Genomic DNA, 12,712 nt, shown 5'->3' with positions numbered 1-12,712 from the left:
CAGCTAATATACTATTTTATTCCTTCACCAGTAACACAAGTTTAACGTTTCGTATGGTTACCATACCTTGCCAATATGTTCTCATTAATTGTTTAATAATTAAGTCAATACACTTTTGATCTACTGATCACATGTAATACGTGAAAATTACGTCGTACATAGACTTGTCATATCGATACACAGAATTATATACCTACTCGGGCCGAAACGAAAACAAGATTTGTTTCGTACCTTTCTGACCTTCATATCCAAGAATACTACCCTTTTCAACATAGTGAGGGCAGGAATCAACTTTTACATCATTTACTTACATATTGCGATGTTTGAATTTGGAACTATAATCATTATATTCAAGTTTTTCTCATGTTAGCAGTGACTAAAATTCAACGTTTTGTTATCCTCCTCAGCACGTTTTTCTGATTACCTTAAATTTTGTAAACAACTGGTCATTCGATTTCCAATCTTTTTTTTCATTCGATAAACTAGTAAGTATCATCAAAAATATGAAAAAATTCAGGTGACATAACACTAGAAGTGATAATTTTATTCTACGTAATATTGTAAAGTAGAACAATATGTTACCTCCATTTTTTCAAATTCTTTTCCTTGTGTTATTGTTAATTCCCCAACATAGGAAAAAAAGTTGAAAAATCGATGAACAGATTTTTCTACAAAGGTCACCAAGAAATTACGTAGTTGAGCATATAAGTGCATCCCTTCGCGGCGTCTTTATTAATTGTAAAACATACGTTTTCCTATACCATAATGTATATATTGGAATAACCCATGCTAGGAAAGCGAGTGGCCGCAGATGAAGCTCGTGTACCATGGATGTTACATATACGTATAATGAGCGCATGTGTCAAACGACAAGCGGTCGCGAAGAATCGAGAATGTCCTAGCGTGAAATACTCGCGCCTCTTCTTCTGCCTCTGATTGGCTCGCTAGGTCAGCGTGTTGTAACTCGTACGGTTCCTGCACGCTGAGAGCCGAGGACGACGCGCCAGAATGCCCCCCCCCCCCCCACCACCGTTCGCGAAGGCTCTCAGCTCACGCGATCAGTGAATCAGTCTAATTTGACCAACTTCCGAGGTCAGTGCACGTCCGTGTTTATGTGAGCCTTCATAAGCTGGTAAGTACAAATGTATTTTCTATTTGGAAAAATTTATCACGATGATTCAATACAGACGAAAATGACAATACAGGCGTAAATAACCTGACAATAAAAAGAAGAAACAAATACTTTGTGATTGCGTCGTACTTGCTTTTGAACGTCGCCGAAAGGATGTAGGCACAATAGAATTGCTTGTAGATAATGCTATAAGAAGCATGTGTATGGTATGGAATATATACTGATTGCAAATAGAAGCCGCAGATATTTATTATTAGCTTCACTCTTACTTGTGCAGGCATCGTTTTTCTTTTATAAGGTTATCCAGTGAAATAGATCGCTAACACATACGTATCATGTACGAATGAACGATCATTTAGTGGCTGCATCTTTTCCCAATAAACACACAGTGGTTGAAATGATATATGTATAATAGACCTGTCAAGACACGTTGAGAGAACGTTGAAATGGCACATAAAGATTATTCTACCTAGAATACAGGTGTTAAATACTATGTATTTTCAGGTATTTGACGGATTAGCAGTGATATCGAGGAAGTGAATGCTCCAGCTGCGGTCGAATAATAATTAAAACTTATGCGTACTGCGTACCTAGACAACGCTTTCTATAGCGTCTGTGTTCTTTTTTGAAATAATGTGCCAATACTTTTTATTATTTTACTTTGTCAGGATTGTGATTTTTTACCTAGTCCCGAGATGAAAGTTAACAATTTTCCTCGTTAGGGTATAATCATAGTATGATTATTTTGTTTCATGTTTTATTTGTTATCAAACCTCTTGTATCGGATATAAGTTTTTGTTTGTCCATGTTTACTTAATTTTACTATTTGCTATACTTCTATACTCTTGTGAGTACATCTGTACAATTGAGGTATGCGTATATGTAAAAGACTGTATGTTTATTTATACATCCCAGTCAACATTCACACAGTTACATCGTTGGCATAATAAAATGTCCGCATCAACGATACAGACAAACTGGTATATAAAAAACTACTGTTATGTTTCGGATACATTGTTAAAGCGGATATTTCGATACGTGTGCAATGTAACTATTGTCATTGTTGCCTTGGATGAAAGTAACTTATAATAAATATATATCATGTTTCGCAAAGGTGTGTGCTTTATCTCATTTAGTTGTCCTGTATTTCTCATAAGAATACATAGGTGTGGATGTAAAATAATTAATATCATTCAATTGGTGCAAGTTACCATTACTGAAATAGCTAAGAATGTGAGCGTTGCTGTATCATCTAACCCCTGAGATAAGTCCATATTGACCATACAAGAAGCTTTTAACAGCTTGTGTATTAATATAGTACATGAAAAATTATACCGAAAACATATTCTCAAGTCGGTTGTTACACGTTTATCGGAACCGCGTGATATTCGATTAAGTGTATTCAATTAAACGTATAATAATTGTTTACGGATATCGTTTTTACGTTAAATCAACACACATTAAGTACGTGTATTATTATAAAAAAAAATTTCCAATGAACACGCTTATTAAACGTGTTTGAACCACGAAAAATGGTGGCTATAACAGGTATATATTAAACGTCTACGTTAACATTTAAATTGCGTTCTTCCATACTTGTTTCATTACGTTTCCGAAAACCGTAATTTCGACGTTTACTTCAACCGTGGAATATCCGGATCATAATCACTAACAGAAAACGTTGATGAGCGCAGTCGAAAATACCTATATCAGGGCGGACATTTTTCACGAGAAAAAACGTATGTGCTGAACGATTATTCAACTATATACAACGTTATTTTTCGACGAATTTCTTACGATTTATTTACCAGCAATGTTTATTGGGTGGAGAATATAAGATGGGACGAACGATTCCGCGTTTAAATTCGTCAAAATATACATTCGACTTTCTTTCAACCTACTTATTAGGTCTAATAATAGGTGTAATTTGTTGTTGGCCGATAGAACAACGCTACTGTGAACGAAACGCGTCCTACATACATATACATGTACTAATTAGAATTGAATACACCAAGCACGAAAGAAACGAAGTTTTTCATTCCTATACACGTAGATACCGTAAACACATGGTAATTGGATTGAATTGAATTGAAACGAACTGGCGAATATCACCAGGGGTGTGTTCAATTAATTTTTCTTAATTGGTCCGTTGTTAAAGTTCGTTATTGCGCCACGTATGATGAGTGGATATTTGTGACACGCATGAATTAACGTAAAATTTATACGACCCACAGCAATTGGATGGAAAGTCAAGGGAATGGCTCGTACGTGCTGCTCAGGGCGATTACCAGACACTCGCCAAACTTGCTGCCGAAGAACCACGTCTCGCCAGGCTCAGGGTGAGTCGATTAACCTTTTAATAACTCTCCTGAAATCGGTTGTAATTTAACGCTCAAATTATACGCACAATGAAGAAATCTCTCGTTTCGAAAACCCGTTGCCAATTGTGTCGTAAAAGCGTTTTGCTTTCCAACATGACCATCGATTGTATTCAACCCTTTCAGTCACTCGATATTTTGGCCTGAATTTCGTTATTCGAGAGTTTCTGGGGTCGCTGATCACGAATTTGATCATTTTTAAATCGAAGATGGCGGATACGATACGCCGAATGTAAAATCGAAAAAAATATGAATATTTGATTATTCCAGCCGAAAATTAGATTTTTACATATTTTAATTGCCATGCGAAGTTATAAAGGTCATTTAAAGTTATAAATAAATTGTCGTAAGGCTGGGATATGGAAATTTTTGAGGTGAGACGCTGAGCATACCACGATTACTCAAAGGGTTAAAATAGCTTTCCCGACTTTTTACGCTCTCCGAAAACCTTGCCCTACGTTTAAAATCAATCCACACACAACAGATTTGCTAATTTTTGATGCGGATCGAAATTTCGAAAGATGAAGAAAGAATTCGGATTCACCGTTATTAGGTACGAACGATGAAAACTCCGAAAAGTTTAAATCGTTGGTCAAGAAATGGGAAAAAGAGTTTCTGGAACACATTTCCCAAATTCTACCGTTACTTGGTGGAAAATTTTCGAATTCAGAACTGTGGTGGTGTTACAGGGAAGAATTTGACATCGCATACTTTTTGATATTTATAAACAATCTTTATTTTCCTCTCATCCACGATACAATCCGTTCCATGTCTACAGACTTACATCCGGCTCTTGTCCTCTTGGACTTAGCCCCGTTCTTCCATTCTTTCATTCTCTCGTTCTAACACTCAAGTCATCATTGGGGTAATAAACCCAGAAAAAAAAAAAATTTCTTTTTCAGTGCTGCTTTCTCATGAAACTGTTGCTTACGGTGAAGAACAAATCCGCACAAATTTCAGCCCGATCGGATAAGATTTAGAGGTCCCGCTTTCGAGTTTTCGGTCTTACTTTGAAGTAACGCGTAAAAAAAAATACTTACCTTGACTCACCGTCGATTTCGCGTGAAAATATAGAGAATTTTACAACAAGTTACAATAATTTTCAAAATATGCTAAACGGAAGAAAATATTCTACATATTGTTGCCTACAAAAACAGTCTCTTGATATTTGTCATTTTCGTATCTAAATCTTATCCGATCTAGTTCAAATTTTCAGGGGATTTATTTTTCATCGCAAACAACAGTTTTACGATAAATCAGGAGTAAAAAAAAAATTATTTATTATTTCGGCGAACGACCCTAGCGGCCACAGGAACCGTTCGACATCAGTCGTCGATCCGAGCCATCGCACCGCGAATTCATCAGCATATTTTGTAACGAGCAACGGTAGGTGGTGGGTGAATTATATAACTAGGTGTGTCGGAAACGCGGCACGATATTCTCTCGGATTCGTGTTGTTGGGGGTAGAATTGAGTGAGTTGGCGGTTGGCGGCGGTGGCGACGGACTGACGGGGTTGTCCGGTCATCCTATCCGCTCGCCCGGACGGATCCGTTCGAATATCGCACTCCTATAGACGCCTAAAACAGGGTATGGAGCAGCCACTGCGGCTCCGGATATATACTCGGTTCCGTACACTGCAGGGCCAGGCAGGGTTGGTACACCGGGTAAATTCATTCCAACGTACAAGCCACCCCTTCCAGCTCTCTCGGCTTTACTCGGCTGCACAAGGCCTCCAGGGATAAATTGGCCGAGCCCAAACGTGTTTTCTGGATTACATGCAACGATAAGCATATATCTGCGTCGGTGCCATTTTTATTACACAATCCCCGATATATATATATATACATATATATATATATATATATGTATGTATATACATGCGTATACACGCATATGTACGTGTCACGGTGGCCAAGCATCTGGAAAACCTGAAAAACCTGGAAATATCAGGAAATTTTTATTTTAGTCCTGAGCAAAACTGAAAATATCAATTTTCCATCATAGAAATTGAAAAATATTTTTTGATGTGACAAATTTACTTTCTTATTTGTACGTTATATTTTTTGTCAATTCTACTTGAATTTTAAACGAATACAGAGGTGATAAGGCGAATGATTTAGATTTTAGTAACTAACTGGAACTGGAAAATTGTCAGGGAAAAGTGGGTTTTGGGTTCTGGAAAACCTGAAAATGTCATGGAATTATTTTTCTCAAAAATTTGTGGCCAGCCTGATAGCCTGAAGCTTGAAAAGAATTGAATCCAATATTTCAATTCTCTTGTTTAGAGTTATCAGGAAATCTTCGGTAGTTCGAAGCAGAGAAAAAACGAATGAAAGACAATTTTTTGATAATCGTGCATTCACTTACTGTTCTTTTCTTCTTCTCGTAGATCTGAATGCAGTAGAATTATAATTCTGCAAATTTTTCCGCCGTATCTGAAGCTAAAATTGAATAATTTTGTCTAGGTAAGCAGTTTTCTCAAAATCCTTAGATCTTTCATGTACAGATGTAAGCTGACAAATTATAGAAAAGCAAGAAAGCTTATTTATATCTAATTCATTTCTCAGCATGGCAGAGAAAATCAATCGTGCTTAGCGGCGGTTTAAGGAATATTTGTTTTCGGCTGTTTCGTTAACATTTGCCGTCGGGTCAGATCTTTCGTCAATATTACAAATTCCGTGGTGGAAATTCGTCGAATCTTACTTTCAACATCGAATACATCTAACACTTCCGAGGTTATAAAAATACATTGAAATTTGAAGAAGTTTGAACGCTGCTACCGTAGCAGCAGCAGGCTTGCTGAAAATTATTTATTCACACCAGCAGACCCCGGTATATACGCGCGGGAGTAAAGGTCCCCGATCAACAGCGGCGTTAATTTAATTATCGGCCAACATGTCTATACGTATATATATATATATATATATATATATATAGGTGTAGAACTGTAGGTATGTACAATAGCTCTAATATATACGTATAGTAATATGTATATGTATCAGGCAATTTCATCACTTAAAACGTTGCATATTCATCGATTCTGATCGTTACACCATCGCCGATTTGGCTGGTATTTGTGGGACCCCCGTAAGCCAGGCAAATAATCTCCGTTTTAAAAAAACCTCCAGCTTTTATGGCTACCAACAATTCATTCCTTATTCGACGATTGAACGACGAAAAATAAATAAATACCTACGATCGATTTGACGAAAAATTTAAATCATTTGTACCGATTTTAACCGTCGAACGAATTTGTTCGTTTATTTATATCCGAAATTGGAAAATGATTTTTTAATCTCATTGTTACAATTATAATTCTGCGAAATCTTATTTGAACAGCGTTAATTGTACGTAATCATAATTTTTTTTTTTTTTTTTTTTATTCTTACGTTACGGTACGGGAACTCTCCGTTGGCTCGTTGTTGAATCTACAATAAGCTGGGGTTAATTGTAAGATAAGTTTCGAGAGGAGAAAAATACTCTGCGCGATGATGTATCGGGGTTTCGAAATGCCCGCGAGAATATTATAAGCGTGTGTTTTATCTGGTCGCATCGCTGCTGTGCCGCTACCTTCGAGGTTTTAATAACGCGCGAGGCAATCAGGAGAGTTTCTCCGCGTCTCTCCCTACCCCGATAAATAATAACCATTTGTATCGGATTCTAATTACTTGGTCTAAACAAACAAATAAACAATACGAAAAGAGAAAGAGAGTGATAAAGCGAGAGGATAAGACTTTACTAACGCGGAGAGAAATAGTTAAACATAAAAGAGTTTCGTTTTTCAAACAAGCCACCGGCTGATTTAAGGAGTGCCGGACCGCCCACCATGGCTATCGATCTATAAACTTTATTTCAACAAACCAACTACCGTACCAAATAACAAGATGACTTAACGCCGCGTTTCATCGCTTTTCTTATTTATCACCCTGGTTTAAAAGTCACGGGTCTTAAACGTCGGTTGCGATATACTTGAGAGATAACGATAAGAATACATGCGTTCTTTCAATTATTCGTCACTGTAACGAAGAAAAAAATTTCATTTCATTCGATCTTTATTTTGTAAGTGAAACTAACTTCAGCCGTACAAGCGTGTGAAATTTTTACCAGTTTTCACGTGCAGGTATAATTGCCAAAACAGACTAGAGAGAAGTAATTAGCAGTTCAGTTTATCGATTTGGAACTTCATCTGATTCGATTCGTTTTTCGACTTCTGCACAGCTGTAGCAGTTTTTTCATAACAACGGTAAAACCGCCGTTGCACTGTCGATAAAATTTGAATCGCAATTTGAAAAACAACGAATCACTTTTTTTTTTCGAAATCTACAAAATCGCGGCGCTGTGAAACTTGTGCTTTATCCGTTATCATTCAAATTTGCCAAGTACTCGCCGTTCCAAAAATCCTTCGTTTATACATCCTCCCGACTCAGCCTCGAGGATAGGAGTCATAAAAATGATCGGAGAATAAGAACGTAATTACCAAATTGAATGAATCGATTTCCCTGATGCGGGATTGTCCGGTAAAGACTTGAATCGTAAGGATAAGTTCCGAGGGCATAAATCAAAGGACGAGGTTAATTTGTCGAAAGGACTGTGCGGCTCGTCGAAGATCGCTGCCGCGGGCGCCGCAAGGTTTGCCTTCCGTAATTCCACGCGATCGTACACGCAACGATGATCGAGAAACTCGGCGGCAGCTAAGAAAAGCAAGAAAAGATAATTACACGCATAAATCAGGGTGTTAATATTCGGGGGCGTTCGCTCCTGCGCGCAACTCCGATACCCCGGATCCGGTGTATGGAATATAATAGGAACGAGCCTCCGTAGATCATCTCTCTCTGCCCCGATGGTCCGCCTCCTTGTTAGCGAGGTTTACTTAGTCCTTCGTCGCTCCTACGATAGGCGTTACGCCCGCTAATGGCCCCCCGGTAACGAACTACCGAATACTCCCCCCTAACGAATCGACTAAATACGCTCTTTCTATTCATCTTCACCTGTCAACCCCCGGGGCACTAGACGGTGATCCTGCCGTATTCCTGCTGGCTTGGAAGGATATCTGTAGGTACTGGAAAAAACGACGGGGCGGCGTTCAAGTTGCGTATTTGAAAGGTTCCGTTAAAGCGCCTGATTCCGAATTAATTGATGGCGAAACTTGAGGTAAAGAAAATGAAAGCGTTTTGGAAAGGACTAAGTTTCGAATGGTCGGAAAGACCGAGGCTCAAAGTTTCAAGACGGTTGCAAGATTTCGAAAATTCAAGTTGCAACGGAACAAAATTCCGAAAATTAAAGTTTCGACGGAGTGAAATTCTGTAAATTAAAATATACTCACTCGGTGTAGCTTACTCAACAAGTGAGAGTAAAAAATCAGAAAACACGAGATCGGAATTAAAGGGATTCCGAACGTAAAAATATCGAAATTCCAAAACAAAGAAACATCAAAGTGGTGAAATTTCACTAAGCCAGAAATTCACGGGACTGAAAATGTTCGTTCAGTCAGAATTTCGGTGTTTCAAATTTTTTAATTTTCTCATTTTCGCGCTCTCGCAACATTGAACTTTTAGGATCATTCGAAACTTTGATGTTTCGTCAAAGTTTGATTTCTTTGTTTTAAGTTTCGCCACCAAAAAATTAAAATTTTGGCGCTTTCGAAACTTTTCAAATTCGGAATTTCGATCCCGCCTCAAAAACGACGCGCAAGTAACCACAAAAAAAACCCGCAGATTCAAAGATTCGTAACGATTAATTGAAATTTTTGTCGTTTTTCATTTTTTTAAATTATAACGAGACGAAAGTTATCTGGACATTTACACTCGCCGAGTTGGAAAATCCTAGAAGAGTCTGGCAATCTTAGATTCTAAAATTAATGGTAATTCCGATCAATCAGCCGCCTAGACAGAAAAGATCAAATCGATTTTGCTACACGTTTTCGATGCTTTGTTCTTTATTTCAGCCGACGATAAATTTCCAAGGCACAGATGTTTGGACTCAGAGTCTAGTAGAGCGTAATGTTCTTTTGAACTAGTCTATTCTGCTTGGTTTCATACTTTCCACAGGATTCTAAATTTTGAAACATAATTCTTACGGTATTCAATTCTCATTTTTCTGTAGTAGAAATCCTGCTTTGTCAGTTTGAACACACGAGTTTCTCAGAAAGGCAATTTTTTTTTTTTTACTCTTTTGAAAAATTATTTTTAGTAAATTTAGTGATTGATTTTCGAAGAACCGAAAAATGACTGTCTCAAATTCTTGATAATTATCTTAAATTACGCGGCTTTGAATGTTTGGTCTCTTTGTCTGGATCTCTTCATTAGACCCATGTCTATCGATCCTCCCTGAAAAATTGAGAATCAGACGAAAAATACAAAAATGGTGATCAAAAAACGCAGCGTTAAGAAGAAATCCGGATATTTGTTATCATAAAATCGTGACAAAATTTTTTAGGGATTACATTTCAAGGGGGGATCTATAGAGAGGGGCCCTAAATAAAGAGATCCAAACAAAGAGACTCCGGATTGGATTATCTGTTCGGTTGAAATCGTCGTACAACTCAATTTCACCTCGTTGAAATAATTACGTCGGACCGTCCATATCATTGACCTCGGAACCATGCCATCATACAACATAATGATTCCCAAATATGCCAATAAACAGCCGAGAAAGTAGGATCCGTTTATATTCATTTCTACCATTGTTACAAACAATCAAACTTCCGCAAAGTTTCAAAATCTCGAACCTCTACGGTCTCCTTAAAGAAGTTGCAACGAAAAAATACGGGGAAGAGGAAAAAAAACCTGGTTTTAAAAATTTTTGGAAGTCGACTTGCATCCGTAGGCGTTCAGGACTGTTGCGCACCCGTGTCGGCGAGTTAACGAAACAGGATCGGCAAGGGGGGAAGATTAGTCGTGTCCTTGGACCCAGAAACGAGATATTTCGGTCAAGAATAGATTTTACGAGTGGCACATAGCTAGGCGCCAGAGAGGCGTCATCTCGCCCCGGGATCAGCTCGCAAGGGTGCCTGTTGCGAGAAAATCTAAAATTTCACTCTCCGCCCCCCGTTTCCCGGTCCTCCCTCCCCCCCTAAAACCCCACGCGCCAAGGGTGGCATGGCTGACCCTTTCCGCCCCGGGGTAAAAAACAAAAGACTTTGTCGAGAAGTGTCGTTTTGCCAGAATTTATCCCCGAAACTCCTCTTCTTCCCCGTTTGTCAGCTCCTCCCCCCCCCCCCCCCCCCTCTCTTCCGCCTTTCTTTTCCTATTTTTTGATCGCACTTCGCCTCTCCTTCAGCTGCTTTGTCCCAGGCTTTCGCACAATTTTGACTTGTAGACGCCAATTAGCCGGGTTAGACACGCGTAATGAGTTAGACCGCATCCGCGTAACCAGCGCACCTTGAAACTTGTGATTCTTTCTCGACATCCGGTGACCGTATCTCTTAGCGCCTTTTCCCGTGCTCCAGAAAGAATTAACAAACCCTCGACATCTGCTTTGAATTTTACGTAGGTATTCATTCGTTCATTCATTCATCATTTGTTTGTTCGTTTTCAGTATTAAATTTACAAGTATAAATACAGTAAATTCCAACAGAGGTAAATGTTATTACGTGTTTGTTGGACTGGACTATAAACTGAGAAACTATAATTATTGAAATGTACAAACAAATTTGAACTATAGTGCAATATCCATTGATGACAGTTCAATAAATTTATAAGTTACCAAAAATATATAAAATTCAGCGCACGATGTTTCATTTGTCATTTATCTATAGGATTATAGCTTTTTATTGTGTAATTAATGACAATATTTATCGCTTTAATTTACTTTTAACACGCGTTTCATTATTGATGATTTTAATATCATTACGTAAATCATTGAATCAGCAAATTGCCTGTTAATATAACTATTCTTACTACTCACAGTCTTAAATCTTGTAATCTGAATGCTCTTATGCTTGGTTATACTGTCAGAGTTTAAAAATTTATCTTTTAATTTATGATAATGAAATTTCAAAAATTCAAGAACAAAGAGTTGCTTCAGGTTTAAGGGAATTTTGAGCACCGTGAATTGATTTTTCTTTATAACATTTAAGATTCTATTTGACAATCGTTGTTACAACATTAGATTGTCAGGATAAATACCTCCACAAGCTACGATCCCATAGCTTATTATGCTATAGAAAAATGCATACTACGGCATTCGGAGAGTTTTAATTGCCATTATTTTAGATATTTTATGGAAAATAAAGATTAAGTATTTCAGTTTGCTCACATATATTAGACTGGCCATTCAAAAAAAAAAAATGTTTATTCTCAAAGTTGAAAAATTTTAAGTTAACTTTAGAAAAATAAGATTCTCAAACTTTCAATTTTCAATTCAATTTTTGTTTTCCTTATAAAATAAGATTATATTTGTTTGCAGACTCTGATCTTTTCGAATTTCATAACGATTCAAAAAAATCAAATGGTACACAAATAAATCTGAGATTGAAAATACTTTTTACGCAATATTTTCAGTTTTTCATTATTATTTTTTTCATTATGGAATATTCGACATGGCGTTGATAAAAAAAAAAAAAAATATAGCCTAGCAATTAGTCTATAAAAAATTTGAAGAAAAAAAAAATAAAAATTACGGATACCCCTTAATGATAAGATAAAGCATTGAAACTTCCAGGATCTTCTTTTTTCAAAGTTAACCGAAGATTTTTCAACTTTGCGCACAAACAGTTTTCTGAACAGCCGGTCGGACATACGTATACATCCAATATACATACGCACACCCACAAACTGTATATAATATAATTTACAAAATTAGCCTAGCCGTCGTGTTAAGCAGTTGCTGTCAAATCGCAAAGCAACCGGGCGGTTTTCATAAGTGCTTTTAAATTATTACCTTCTTGATTTTGTCACGTGTGTGTACAGCCGACTATCGTGCCTTTGGGACAGGCTAACGAGCCACTGTTATATATTTATTAAGTGGCCTGACGTTTGTCCGTTCGCGTGTCACACGGCCGAGTTTGTATAACAGGTAGATGGACGCGTATCAAGCTACTCCCCGTACGCCTTCTGTGTTATAAACCGCCAAAGTTTTTGGTATTTAAACGAAGATTAAGGAGACACGCCGCGGTCGGCCGGTCGGCCGGTCGTTCGCTTCATCCGTTGGCTGAATTATCGCCAAGCTGTATCATCGTCCCTTGCTCAACACACCGACTAG

At 37.7% G+C, this 12,712-nt stretch overlaps 1 protein-coding gene across 4 annotated transcripts in view; it reads left to right on the top strand.

Moving 5' to 3' along the window:
• LOC124298792 (ankyrin repeat domain-containing protein SOWAHB) overlaps positions 1 to 12,712 on the top strand; it is a 147,915-nt gene that overhangs the window by 39,340 nt on the left and 95,863 nt on the right. For all 4 annotated transcript variants that reach the window (XR_006906884.1, XR_006906883.1, XM_046751289.1 and 1 more), the window contains one exon: positions 3,367 to 3,471. Coding sequence is in view for 2 of the 4 variants with exons in the window: in XM_046751289.1 (XP_046607245.1) it covers positions 3,367 to 3,471 (105 nt within the window). In the remaining 2 variants the exon portion in view is untranslated. The remainder of the gene's footprint in view (positions 1 to 3,366; positions 3,472 to 12,712) is intronic.

Source organism: Neodiprion virginianus, chromosome 2 (genome assembly GCF_021901495.1).
Source record: "Neodiprion virginianus isolate iyNeoVirg1 chromosome 2, iyNeoVirg1.1, whole genome shotgun sequence".
Lineage (NCBI taxonomy): Eukaryota > Metazoa > Arthropoda > Insecta > Hymenoptera > Diprionidae > Neodiprion > Neodiprion virginianus.
Note: the sequence above shows the minus strand (reverse complement) of the source record. Positions and strands in the feature narration are given on the sequence as shown.